Source organism: Phyllostomus hastatus, unplaced genomic scaffold, assembly GCF_019186645.2.
Source record: "Phyllostomus hastatus isolate PE091 unplaced genomic scaffold, TTU_PhHast_1.1 phas_scaffold_21, whole genome shotgun sequence".
In the NCBI taxonomy this organism is placed as follows: domain Eukaryota; kingdom Metazoa; phylum Chordata; class Mammalia; order Chiroptera; family Phyllostomidae; genus Phyllostomus; species Phyllostomus hastatus.
The window spans coordinates 22,594,659-22,607,614 of record NW_025334017.1 but is presented as its reverse complement, the minus strand read 5'-3'; the positions used below and the strand labels follow the sequence as shown (position 1 = coordinate 22,607,614).

At 43.2% G+C, this 12,956-nt stretch overlaps 1 protein-coding gene across 5 annotated transcripts in view; it reads left to right on the top strand.

Annotated features, from left to right (window-relative positions):
- Positions 1-12,956, top strand: part of ANKRD46 (ankyrin repeat domain 46) — a 28,973-nt gene that overhangs the window by 12,976 nt on the left and 3,041 nt on the right. For 3 of the 5 annotated variants that reach the window (XM_045861473.1, XM_045861474.1, XM_045861476.1), the window contains 3 exons: positions 4,000-4,099; positions 6,514-6,844; positions 8,028-8,186. In XM_045861473.1, coding sequence (XP_045717429.1) covers positions 6,534-6,844; positions 8,028-8,186 — 470 coding nt within the window. In that variant the 5' untranslated portion in view covers positions 4,000-4,099; positions 6,514-6,533. Of the gene's footprint in view, positions 1-3,588; positions 3,613-3,651; positions 3,697-3,999; positions 4,100-6,513; positions 6,845-8,027; positions 8,187-12,956 lie in introns of those variants that run through there. The other 2 variants (XM_045861477.1, XM_045861475.1) reach the window with 2 other exon arrangements.

Sequence of the window (12,956 nt, the reverse complement as noted above, 5' to 3'; positions counted from 1 at the left end):
TTGGTGATACTGGGTGTAGAAGACCAGTTGAAAGTTATAATACACATATGATGAAATAGGACATGTTTTTTCCATTAGTTCTTAACCATCAAGAATACTAAAAGTTAAGCAGATTGACATAAGAGAAAAATATAAAAGAAAAAGAATATTAACAAGAACTTTTCATCAAGTCAGTGACTCACAAGCTTACACCAAAATCTCCGTATTTTGTTATTTGGATTGAGACATTTCAGCGTTGGACTATTTAGTGTTAGGATCTCTTGTAACTGAGTTTTGGGTGACTGCCCCGGCTGTCCTCATGAAGCTTCTCAGGCAGTGCCACCAAGTGCGAGTGCAGGGCCAGGGGTTTAGACACGGGCCGCACCAGCCTTCTGAGGCCTGCCCACTGAAGCCCCGCCTTTCACAGTCCCAGGGGGTCGGCCTTTGGAACAGTCAGCAGGCACTGTCCCTTAGGAACCAGGCCCTAACAAACAAGCCACAAGCCAAGGGCTTTCTGGGGCTTGCTGATTCCTACTCTCCACTGTTGCTGGCCGTTTTCCCTCTGCCAGCAACCAGTTCTCCTCTTCTTTCCTGGAGGTCGTTTCTCCCCACTAGAGGTCACTCACTGTCAGGAGCTGCTGAGTTACCAGCAGATCAGTGCTCCCTGCCAGCTGTCTTCAGTACAGCAGAGGACTGACTGGTCCCTAGAGTGGCATCCGGTCTTGGGAGGGCAGTGATTGTTATTTTGGGGTGCTTAAGTCATACAGTAAGTAGCTGACGTGGGTTTCAGATTCAGGCTCTCCAGCTCCAGATACGTTCTGGATGGAGGAGCCACTCTTTTTACAGCCTCGGGCCGTAGAACAAACCGCCTCTGGAGCGTGCTGTGCACCCCTGGAAGGAGCCGTCTCAGGAGAGTCAGACCGGACCACGTCTCTCTCCCTCCTGCTCTCCCCACCGCTGAAAGCAGCCGTCAGTCTGCGTGGCTTTCGCATCACTCACCGGGGAACAGACCCCCCTCTGTGAATCTTGAAAGATACGAGTTCCCTGTCCACACTCACACGTTAGTGCGTCTAACTCTCCTTGTGGAGTGGTTTTTACTACTCCCCCGCCTTCAGCGAATGCCAGGGCATCTACCTGAGCCCTTGTACGTGCTTGGGCCTACGAGCTTTTCCATAGCCTCTCACTCTCCTGGTTCCTCCAGGCATGCAGACAAATGACTCCAAAGAAGATCTTACATTTTTCCCTTTTTTTGTATGGGGAGGGTGGGCACCTTCCAACTCAACAGTATCTTTGTCAAAATCTTTAGGCCACCATACAACACAGCAGTTGCTCGTGGGTGGTTGTCCCAGAGAAACGAAGACTTACGTTCACATAAAAATATGTACCTGAATGTTTAGAAGCTTTGTCATAGTAATGGAAACTGGAGACAGCCAGACGTCCTTCAGTAGGCGAACAGTTCAGCGAACTGTGGTACCTCTTTATCACGGAATACTACTTAGCAATGAAAAAGAAACAGACTATTGATATAAACAGCCTGGATCAATCTCAAGAGAATTATATTGAGTGAAAAAATAAAAAGCAATCCCCAAAAGTTCCATGCTGTGTGGTTCCGTTTGTGTGTTAGAAATGACAGTGTTCCAGCAATGGAAGACAGAGCCGTGGTTTCCGGGGTGAAGAGGAGGGGAGGGAGGGAAGTGGGCGCGGCTGTAAACGGGCAATGTGAGAGGTCTCATGGTCATAGAAATGCTCCGTATCTTGACTGTATTAATGTCAGCATCTGGGTTGTGGTCTTGTACCATGGTTTTGCAAGATGTTACCATCAGGGAAACGAGGTAAAAGGTACACAGGACTTCTGTTGTTACAACTGCATGTGAATCTCTGATTGTCTCAAAAAGCTTGATTTAAAAAATCTGTAGTCCTCTTGATCTCTTAGACAACAGTTACTTTGTGTCCTGATTTTTATTCACTTCCATAACTTCTTAAGGAAGCTATGAACAGATTTCTAGTGATCCAGATCTAATCTGGGTCTTAGACATTGTCTTGGCAAGTTTCTTGGAATCAGATTGAATGCATTTGTATAATATTGTTTGAAATCACATAAATCTGTAATTTGATCAAGTTTATTTTCTTACGGGGCCCAGTCATATCAAAATGTTATGGCAGAAGTAATGTCTTTCTGTGGACTTAGGGGAAATTAAAATTACTTGGGGGGTGATGTAGCTATGTGAGCAAGCAAAGCTTGTCCCTTTCGTAATGTGAACTCTGCTGTCTTCAGAGTAACCCCCTCCACTATTTTAACATTGACAATGAAAGCCAGAGTGTATGTTAGAGAGAGGCTTTAGTCACGGAGACCCAGCTCCAGGACTCGGGACAAGAAAGGAAAACACTAAGCTTTAGGTGAATCAGAATACTTGTTTAAAGAAATTGATTAAGTGGCTCTGTGATACGAAGTTTGGCTAAGCTGGTGTTATAGAATTGCAGAAAACGAGTAGAGTTGAGCAGGGTGGGTGTTTGGTATATTATCAGTCATCAAGTCACTGGTTGACACACTTGTGGGAATGGTCCTCGCATGTAGCTTGTCAGTCCTGGCCTTCACTTCCGACTCGGCACTGAGAGCCCTTGTGAAACAACCTGACTTACGTTGTAAGTGGAGCTTTGTAAAGTACCATTAATTATTTCTCTGGATAAGCTTATTTAAAGTGATTTGATAACAGTGAATGTGAATGGCCAGTGAAAGGTTAACCTGAATTTCAGCCAGAGCTGTCAATTTGGGATTTAGACTTTACAAGGGGGGACCCCCAAAACCCCCAGAATTATTTTCTGGAGGGTGGGCCCCTTGTACTACAAGCTCCCCGCACTAGGTGAGTGTTCTAGGAACCCATCTGTATCAGTGTACCACCTGGCATTGTTGTGAGAGGGTGCATTCAGCTTCAGTTAATTTTTTTTTGAAGACTCAAGGCGTTTGCCCGTTTCGTGGTGGGTGATTTATGAGCACACCTGCCCACCCCACGCTGAGGGTTCAGCAGTTTTTGACCCAAACCAGCATGACCCTTTTGCCCCACCCTCCCTATTCACTGGATCTTACCCAAGCGACTTTTTTGTTTGTTTGTTTCCCCAATGAAAAAAGTCCTCAAAGGGAAACATTTTGCCCATCTAGAAGAGGTGAAACAAAATATGGCAGAAGCACTAGAAGGCATCCAAATGGAAGAGTTCAGAAACTGTTTTGAGCAGTGGGAAAAACGTCTCGACAGGTATATTGCATCAAATGGAGAGTCCTGTGAAGGTGACTCAACTTTAAACTTGTGAGAATAAACACACTTTTTTAAATTAAAAAATCCTTTCTTTTGGGTCCCCCCTCATATAACCCCACCACTTAGCATGGTACTAGCACATTGTAGACACGCAGTACATGTTTGTTTAACAAATTAATACTGATTCTCTATGGGCCATACTGCCGGTCCCTGACCCCTCTGACACGACCCCTGAAGAGAACAGCGCAGTGGGACAGATGGGGCTCTGGAAACCTCTCAGCGTCGGAGGGGACACCTGACTGGGTTCCAGCCGAAGCGTGAAGGGGGGCAGCCCCGCCGTCCGGGAGGAGGGGGGCAGCCGCGTGGAACAGGTTGCAGACAGGTACGAGCCAGCCTTCCTTTCATGCTGAGAAGGAAAGAGGGGACAACCTGAGGGGGAGGACCAGCCCCCACTCACGAGAAAAACGTGCGTTCTGAATCCCAGGGGCTTAGAATGAGCTTTCAGAGCTCAGTTTTGTCTCTGCTGATGAACTGCCCTTTGATTCTTTTTCTCTTTCTGACCATTCCTTCTTGTTTGTGGGCAACAGAGCTACTCTTTAAGCCCTTTTTTCTTCCTTTTCCCTCTTCTTACCTGTCAGTCACTGGCCTCACAAACTGAGATCTTTCCGGAGATGCCTGCAGGCCCCGCTGTTTTGCCTGCGTTTCCCGGAACAGCGAGTCCTTTTTCACACCACACCTTCATTGTAACCGAATTTTCTATTTACTCCAGATCCTTGCCGTTACGTGTCTGGATATCCTGTTGAACCCTTTTAAGAATTCAGAGAAACTGCCAGGTGACCACCGAGAAAAGATCTAATCTTAAGGCTTACGTGAGTATTTTCTGCTGTGACCTTGCTTTAAGACAGATTCAGTTCTGTGATCGAAATGAAAAGTGTTATCGAGCTTATTAAATTTGGGAGTAAGGTTAGCAGTTTCTCAAGAGCACAAAGAAACTCACAAAGTACAGTGCACTTCTTCTTTCTTAAAAAATAGACCAAAAAAGGGCTTTTTTTTTCTCCCCGTGAGCCAACATTCAAAAGAATCCCAGTCTGCAAACCACAAGAATTCTTACTGTGTTTTAACCAAAAATACCAAGTAAATTGTTTCTCAGAATCTATTCATACACAATTTAACCAAAACACATTACTTCTTGAAAAGCACATATGTTGTATTTTATTTTTAAAAAGTTTGTGATAGCTTTGTCTTTTTTAATGATCCAATCCGATGAGTGCTGTAGGAGAAAACAGGGAGAGTGCCCTCAAAGGAAAAAGCTTGACAATTGTATTGAGTCATTTCTTCTCACTGGGTTAATTTCTTTATAAAGTATTGTATAGTGTTATAATCTGAAGTGTATTTTACCTTGACCTCTGTAATTAATCATAGGCAGATTTTCCCTTGTTTGGACTTACCCTTAACAGCTCCTTCTCACTCTTTATATGCAACAGGTCATTAATTTGCACTGATTTTACCTTCCATGTCCCTGAGCAGTGTGCCCCGTCTCTCTGCCACTGTCTGAGGTCAGGCTCTCCGCATTTCTTGCCTGGGTTTCCACAGTGACATACTGATTGATTGCTCTGTCTCAGATCTTGACCCCCTCCAACCTCGCATCTTCATGTTGCCAACAAAGCAGCCTTTCTCAAAGAATAATATGATGAGACCGTGGCATTTTCTTGGCTTACCCCCCTCCAGTGACTCATAACTAGAATTCAGGTACAGTAAGGCGTAGCATGGAGTTGTTAGGAGGGTTAAAGGAAACTCAGTTAAGAAGCCCTGGTGCCATGCCTGGCTCAGCACAGGCCTTCGGTGCCTGTTACTGTTCCCCTTTGCCCCCGGAGCCCCGGGCTGCAGCGGAGCTCTAGTATAAGGGCGCCCAGGACTGGAGGGACCACGGCTCTGCTGGGAAACCAGGCTAAGAGGAGGAGGGGCCCAGAGTCTCATCGAACTCCACAGCCTTGCTTTCCTCACACCCTGAGGTCAGGCACAGGAGGAGCTTGGTCTTGCATAGAGTCCCAGAAAGGAAGATTTAGGCTGATAGATTACAAGCCACGCTTATCTCTGGCTAACCTTCAAGTAACCTTAGAGTGGGAGTCATCGCCATAATAAACACATCAGTCTCTGCCTTTGTGTTTTCTTGTTTTGGTTTATTTTCTCTTCAGTTTCTTAGTAAAGATTTGTCATGATTATTTTTTTACACGAACCAAGAGAGGTGGGGGAAGAGAGAGACAGAGAGAGAGGGGGGAAGACAAAGACAGTGAGAGAGGGGGGAAGACAGAGAGACAGTGAGAGAGGCACACAGAAAAAGATGCTCAGAGAGAGAGAGAGAGAGAGAGAGAGGGCGACACACAGAGAGACCACTGGGGCAGGGAGGTGTCGATGAGGGAGATGTGGACACTCTGACTGGTGAGGCTGCGTTACTCAGGTGGATGAAATATTGGCGTGGACACAGTTGGGGTTGCTGCCTCTGCCCCGCCTCTCCACTCCCAGACAGACCTGGTTTTCCTCATCTCTCCATCTTCAGACAGTGGGAGTTTGGTAAAGTCAGATATTTAGGTAACCGTAGAACAGAGCAGAAGAAGATCAGTATTGTAAAAAAGATGGGCAATCTGAATTGATTTTGTGATATTTGTAATTTTTAAATTAAGTTCGTTGCTTTCCTTAGCTTTTTATGTTAAAATTAGAAATTTGTGCTATAAACACAGCATTTAGTGGGGCTTTGTTGAGTGTTGTTTTGCTGTATTTGATGCTAATTTAGTTAACTTTTGAGCAGATAGCTCTATTTTCCACATGGAACATACCAAATGCGGTAAGAAGCAAATATATGAAGGAGATATATTACTTGGTTTAAACAAGAGTGTCAGCAGTAGCGTCTGCGCATGTGCGTGGGTAGTTCTTTGAAGTCTAAGGATCATGTATTTATGTTTCCTGACAATGCACTAAACTTCAGTCTAAGCAGTTACAGCTTGCTTAACTCTAAAAATGTCTCAGTATTTTTATATGATGAAAAGCAAAATAAAGCTTTATAGTAATTTAATTGCAATTTTGACCCAGAAGATATGAAGGAACTAAGACGTTATAGTGGCAAATAAAATGTAATTGATAACGTGGTGGTTGTTTCTGTTTGGTGAGGTGCTTTATCAGAGGCCAAGGGCCAGGAAGGATAGCAAAAGGTGCTTTTCTAAATGACTTTATTGTCTTGATTTAGTCTGCCTTCGCCAAACCTCATTCTCCTCATGTTTCATTGCAGGCATCTACCACACCAGAACCATGTCCTACGTTTTTGTAAATGATTCTTCCCAGACCAATGTGCCCTTGCTACAAGCCTGTATTGACGGAGACTTTAACTATTCCAAGAGGCTTTTGGAAAGTGGCTTTGACCCAAACATTCGCGACAGCAGGGGCCGAACGGGCCTTCACCTTGCAGCGGCCCGCGGGAACGTGGACATCTGCCAGCTGCTGCATAAGTTCGGTGCTGACCTTCTGGCCACAGACTACCAAGGGAACACAGCCCTTCATCTCTGCGGTCATGTGGATACTATTCAATTCCTAGTTTCCAATGGACTCAAAATTGATATTTGGTGAGTTCTCTGTGGTTTTTGAAGTCTAGTCATTTCTTCCCATTAGTCTCTCAACCAGTGGGCTAATCTTGGAGTCTATTGATTTTGTTTCCTCGTTGATCAATTGTAGCCACGCGGTTAGCAAGGCATTAAGAACAGTGGGATCTTGTAGGGGGAGCAAGGGAACCAGGGGCTGACTTCTAGATTCATGCTAAAGCAGTGCCAGCTCTCCTATGAAGACAGTAAAGGAGAATTAGAATTTGTTGAACATCTATTATGGGTTGGGCACTGTGTTTACTTATGTTAGCTCATTCAATCCTCAGAATAAATAGTTCTTGCAGTAGCTGTTATCTTCATTCTACAGATGAAATAGTTGAGACAAGAAGGGTTAAATGACTTAACAAAGGTCACGTAGCCAAAATTTGAACCTTGTTCCTCCAGATCCCCAAGCTTCCTTGCCTTCTGTCATACGATATTCCATGCTAGCTTCATATTCTCTGTGGGGCTCGGAATCCTTTCTGCACTGAACAATTTCAAGAAGTAGCTCTCTTTGTTTATTTTAGAGGTGCTTTTTCTCTTGAGTGGGAAGGATGTCAGGCCACTGTTAAAGCTGAGCTTGACCTTTAAACTGCAGTTACATGTTGTCCGAATTTATTGGTCCTGTACTGTCCCTGACTCTGAATAAGACGGCAAATGCTCCTGTCCCCATCAGGACAGCACGCGGTGGGGACTGACTGCAGGGCTCGATGTCCGCTGGGCTCGATGTCCGCTGGGCTCTGTCCCATTGTTAGTGTCAGGTAGCTAGGCGAGTCGCAGTAGCTCATCTGGTTGCATTTGAGATTTTAAAAAAATTCTTAGACTTTTAAAAAATATATAAATATTCTTTCCATAAAATGTAAATGACAAAAATGAATCTAGAATTAGACTTTCCAATTAATTTCTGGAAAGATGACCTCTTTTTCTTTTATTTATTCTAATTTATGCACTCTTTTGCCTATATATTCCTTTTCCTTTTTCCCTAGAAGGAAAAACATAGGTTAATTCAAAATTCAGGTTTCAGCTTGACTATTGGCTCTGCTCTGGATTTTAATTTTAACTTAATTGGGCTTATACCTTCTTCACTGTCTTATACCTTCTTCACTGTATTACAATGATGTAATACAATTACTGTAATGACCTCTTTATTTTGATAACCTTTTTAAAGCAATCATCAAGGTGCTACACCCTTAGTTCTGGCAAAGCGCAGAGGCGTGAATAAAGATGTCATCCGATTGCTGGAATCTTTGGAAGAACAGGAAGTAAAAGGATTTAACAGAGGAACCCACTCAAAACTGGAGACCATGCAGACAGCTGAGAGTGAAAGGTACTTAAGATACAATTTTTTAATGGGCAAGTCACTTTAAGTCCCTGGATCTTTTATAACAACTTTGTGAGCTTTATATTTATTTGCTTTCAAGTACAAAGCTTTGATACTTTCTTTGAACTTCACGTAGGTCCCTATGGCTCCAGATTACAATTGAGAAGCTATTAACAGGAAGTACTACGTGCCCGCATGCACAGAATGCTCTGTGCAGGGAAACTCGCTGCTTCGGCAGTGCAAGGGAGGAGAGGTGGTTAAGAGCTGATTATGGGGGAAGGAGACAGGAGTCTGAGGATTTTAGCACAGGTCACAAAAAGAATGGGATTTCAAGAAGGGAGAGATAACTAATGCTGAGAGTTCAGACAGTATTAGAAAAGACCAAAAAGGTAGTTTTGAGGGTAGGGAAGCGGACTGCTGAGGAAAAGTAAAACCAGAGGAGAGAAAGTAAGACAAGATTTAACACATACTCAGTTCAATGATGTGAAAGTGAAAGTGACTTTTTAAAAAGATTTTATTTATTTATTTATTTTAGAGAGGGAAGGGAGGGAGGTAGAGAGAGAGAGAGAGAGAGAGAGAGAGAGAGAAAGAGAGAAACATCAATGTGCGGTTGCTGGGGGTCACAGCCTGCAACCCAGGCATGTACCCTGACTGGGAATCGAACCTGCGACACTTTGGTTCACAGCCCACGCTCAATCCACTGAGCTACGCCAGCCAGGGGAAAGTGACTTTTACATGAGTTGGAACGAAATAAAATTTGGGCTCCTGTAACTAAGTGAGGCTAAGAGTCTGATTGAGTGAGTCATAAATCTCCCATCATTTCTCATCTAAAAGCAGTTCAGAACATCGTTCAGAGAGCTCTGAAAAGGTGACAAACCATTTTTACTCCTGGCCTCTGGCTCAACAGATACAGTCAGCAGGCCAGACTTTGTTGTGCTAGCATGGAGTTTCGTGGCTGCCACGGAGTTTCAGCCGTCCGAAGTACACCGGGTAGGGGCCATCAGCTTCTTACAGTCTCACCCCACAGTTTCCAGTGGAATATGTTTCAAGGTCCTCATCAGCTGTTGACCCAGTAGCTGATTGATCAAATTCGGATTTAGCATCCTGTAGACCACCTGTACCATCAGGGTCATTGCTGCTTTGAATTCTAAATGAAACCCTCTCTATTTTTCATCGTTCACACTTCAGTTCCTTTGTGCCCATGATTGCTTTCCTTCCTCTTCATGCACTGCCTGGGGTGTTCCTTGGGGACCATTAATTCCACTCTCGAGCTTAGGAGTGTTTTGTTCAGATACTTTCAAATATTTATTACTGTCCAAAGATATGAAAGAGTTTTACATCTAGAACAGTGCCTGCTTCCCCTGAGTTATCACTGAAAGCTTAGAAGTAGATCAAATAAGCAGAAGGTCAAAGATGCATTTGCAAGCCTGTTTCTCTCGCCTGTGTACTTTGGGTCACATCACTGTGCACCTTCACATCACTGAATTGAGTATGTGTTAAATCTTGTCTTACTTTCTCTCCAGTTTTACTGTCCGAATGCCATAAGCAATTTAATAACATTGTTATCTGTTATTTGTCACAGGTTATGTTCTTCCAAAAGAACTTGAAATTCATTTTCATCTTTCTAAACAATAGTAGTAAATTACTCATTATTTTTTTTTACCATGAGAAATATCCAAGAATGTGCTTTCGTTTATTAGTTATTTTTGAGACATTGCTTGGTATATTTTTTTAGGTTCATATATTTTTTAAACGTATGTTTTATTGATTATGCTATTACAGTTGTTCCAATTTTTCCCCTTTGCCCCCCCCCCGCCCCAGCCGGTACCCCTCACTCCCTCAGGCAATCCCCCCATCATTGTTCATGTCTGTGGGTCATGTGTATAAGTTCTTTGGCTACTCCATTTCCTACACTGAACTTTACATCCCCATGGCTATTTTGTAACTACCTATTTGTACTTCTTAATCCCCTCACCTCTTCACCCATTCCTCCAAACCTACCTCCCATCTGGCAACCATCTAAATGCTCTCCATTTCCATGATTCTGTCTCTGTTTTTCTTATTTACTTTTTAGATTCAATTGTTCATAGATTCGTATTTTTTGACATTTTATTGTTCATAGTTTTGATCGTCATCTTTTTCTTTAAAAAGTCCCTTTAACATTTCCTATATTAATGGTTTGGTGATGATGAACTCCTTCAGTTTTTGTCTTGTCTGGAAGCTTTTTATCTGCCCCTCAATTCTAAATGATAGCTTTGGTGGGTAGAGCAATCTTGGCTGTAGTTCCCTGCTTTTCATGACTTGGAATATTTCTTGCCAATCCCTTCTACCCTGCAAAGTTTCTTTTGAGAAATCAGCTGACGTCTTATGGGAACTCCCCTCTAGGTAACTAACTGCTTTTCTCTTTGTTTTTAAGATTCTCTCTTTGTAGTTAAGCTTTGACATTTTAATTATGATGTGTCTTAGAGTGGGCCTCCTTGCATCTATCTTGTTTGGGACTCTGTGCTTCCTGGACTTGTACATCTGTTACTTTCACCAAGTTATGGAAGTTTTCTTTCCTTATTTTTTCAAATAGATTTTCAATTTCTTACATTCTCTACTGCCAGCTCCCCTATGATGTGAATGTTGGAATGCTTGAAGTTGTCCCAGAGGCTGCTTCCACTATCCTTGTTTTTTTTGGATTCTTTTTTCTTCTTGCTATACTGATTGGTTGTTTTTTGCTTCCTTATGTTCCAAATCATTGATTTGATTCTCAGTGTCATCCACTTTACTGTTGATTCCCTGTAGATTGCTCTTTATTTTAATTAGTGTATCCTTTGTTTCTGACTGGATCTTTTTTATACTGTTGAGGTCCTCAACTAAGTTTCTTGAGCATCCTTATAACCAGTGTTTTGAACCATGTATCTGATATATTGCTTATCTCCATTTTGTTTAGCTTCTTTTCTGGAATTTTTGACCTGTTCTTTCATTTGGACCATGTTTCTTTGTCTCATTTTGGCAGTTTCCCTGTGTTTGTATGTGTTAGGTAGAGCTACTCTATCTCCCAGGCTTGATAGAATGGCTTAATGTAGTAGGTGTACTGCAGGGTCCAGGGCACAGCCTTCCTTATTACCCAAGCTGGGTACTCAAGGTGTGCCCACTGTGTGGGCCGTGTACACCCTCCTCTCATAATTGAGCCTTGATTGTTGTTGTCATGTCCAAGGTAGCCCCCACCCCTGTTCTGTCTGGGGTCACATGTCATTATCTACAAAGTGATCTGCAGATGGCTGCTGTTTGTGCTGGGCTTGGAGGTGCCCAGGAGAGGACAAGCTGTGAATCAAGGCCAGCTGCTGCTAGTGTTGGGCCTGGGGCCACTTAGCTAGAGGTATGGGGCTTGCTGAAGCCAGATACCACTTGTTTGAGAGAATTTAGGAAAATCTGAAGCATGAGCCAAGACAAGCCATTTATATGGAAAATCACTGGAAACAGCTTTGGTGAGCCTGAAACTTGGGTGGGGCAGGGCCTCAGGAACTCAGCAGGTGGGGCAGTGTGAGCCAGGTTGATAGAATCTCAGATATTGTTCCTGCCTACTGGCTCTGTGACTCTGGCGGGGGAGGGCTCAGTAAAAGAAAAATGGCCTTGTCTAGTATTTATGTCTGGGAGAAAGTTGCCCTTCCAGGTCTTGCCCTCATGTCAGACAATTCAGTTCCTCCCTGTTTGTTTCTGATGCCTTTCAATCTGCTGCCCTGGTACTGAAGCTCAGGGGGAGAGAGTCCTGATATATCTGTGTGTGAGCCCTTTAAGAGGACTGCCTGGGATTCCAGTAGCTTCTGTCTTCCAGTCTCAATCCCCACTGTTTTTTACAGCCAGAATTTATGGGGTCTTAACCTCCTTGCACTGGAAATCTGGGCTGGGGGCCTGAGATATCCCTCCCATTTTTACGTACCACAAGTGGGTGTGGGACCAGCCCACTCCACGTCCCCGCCCCTCCCACCAGTCTCAGCGTGGTTTCTTCTTAATTCTGTAGTTGTAGGACTTCCATTCAGTTCAGTTTCTGACGGTTCTGAATATTGGTTGTTCTGTAGTTTAGTTGCATTTTTCATGGGGTTGTTGCATAATTCTTTAAAGGGTCTATATACATCAAATTAGTGAAAAATACTTTCCCAATCTCCCATAATCCTAAATTTAATTTAGTTCCTGTGTAATTTGTAGGTACAAGGTAACTAAGATAGTGTAGATGACAAACGTGCAAAAAAACCCACACATGCACGCTCACACTGTCATGCTGTTGGAACCGGGTGCTCTGTGGGCAGCAGCAAACACTTCACTGAGTAGAGTCACTGTAGAAAAGTCTGAAATGCAGAGTGTCGTGAGCTCCTGGAGAGCTCAAGTGCATTCTCATTTTACATGTAATGTCTGTGAGGATGAAAGCATGTCAGCTTGGGTATAATCAAATTTTATGTCAGAGTGAACTTGGACCTTCTTTATTTATGGTTTTATGTGTTTAAACCTTCCCAATGTTCTGGTCTTAGTTTTGAACGTGCTTCAGTTTCCTAAATTTTTCTATAGTTGTAGATTCTCACTGAAAATGTCTTCTTGTGTTCAGAAAATAAATATCTTTTAATATGAAAAGAAAACTTTGTGAAGCAAACGGGCCCATTTGGAAGTCAGCTTTTCACAATAAGTGAAGACCTCTAATATTAGCAAAGGCTGACTAGTAAAGGACCATTGGTTAACAGGGTCAAGAAGTAAACTAAAGCTGTAGGTCTTAGAAAACTGCTGACTTTACATTGTGAA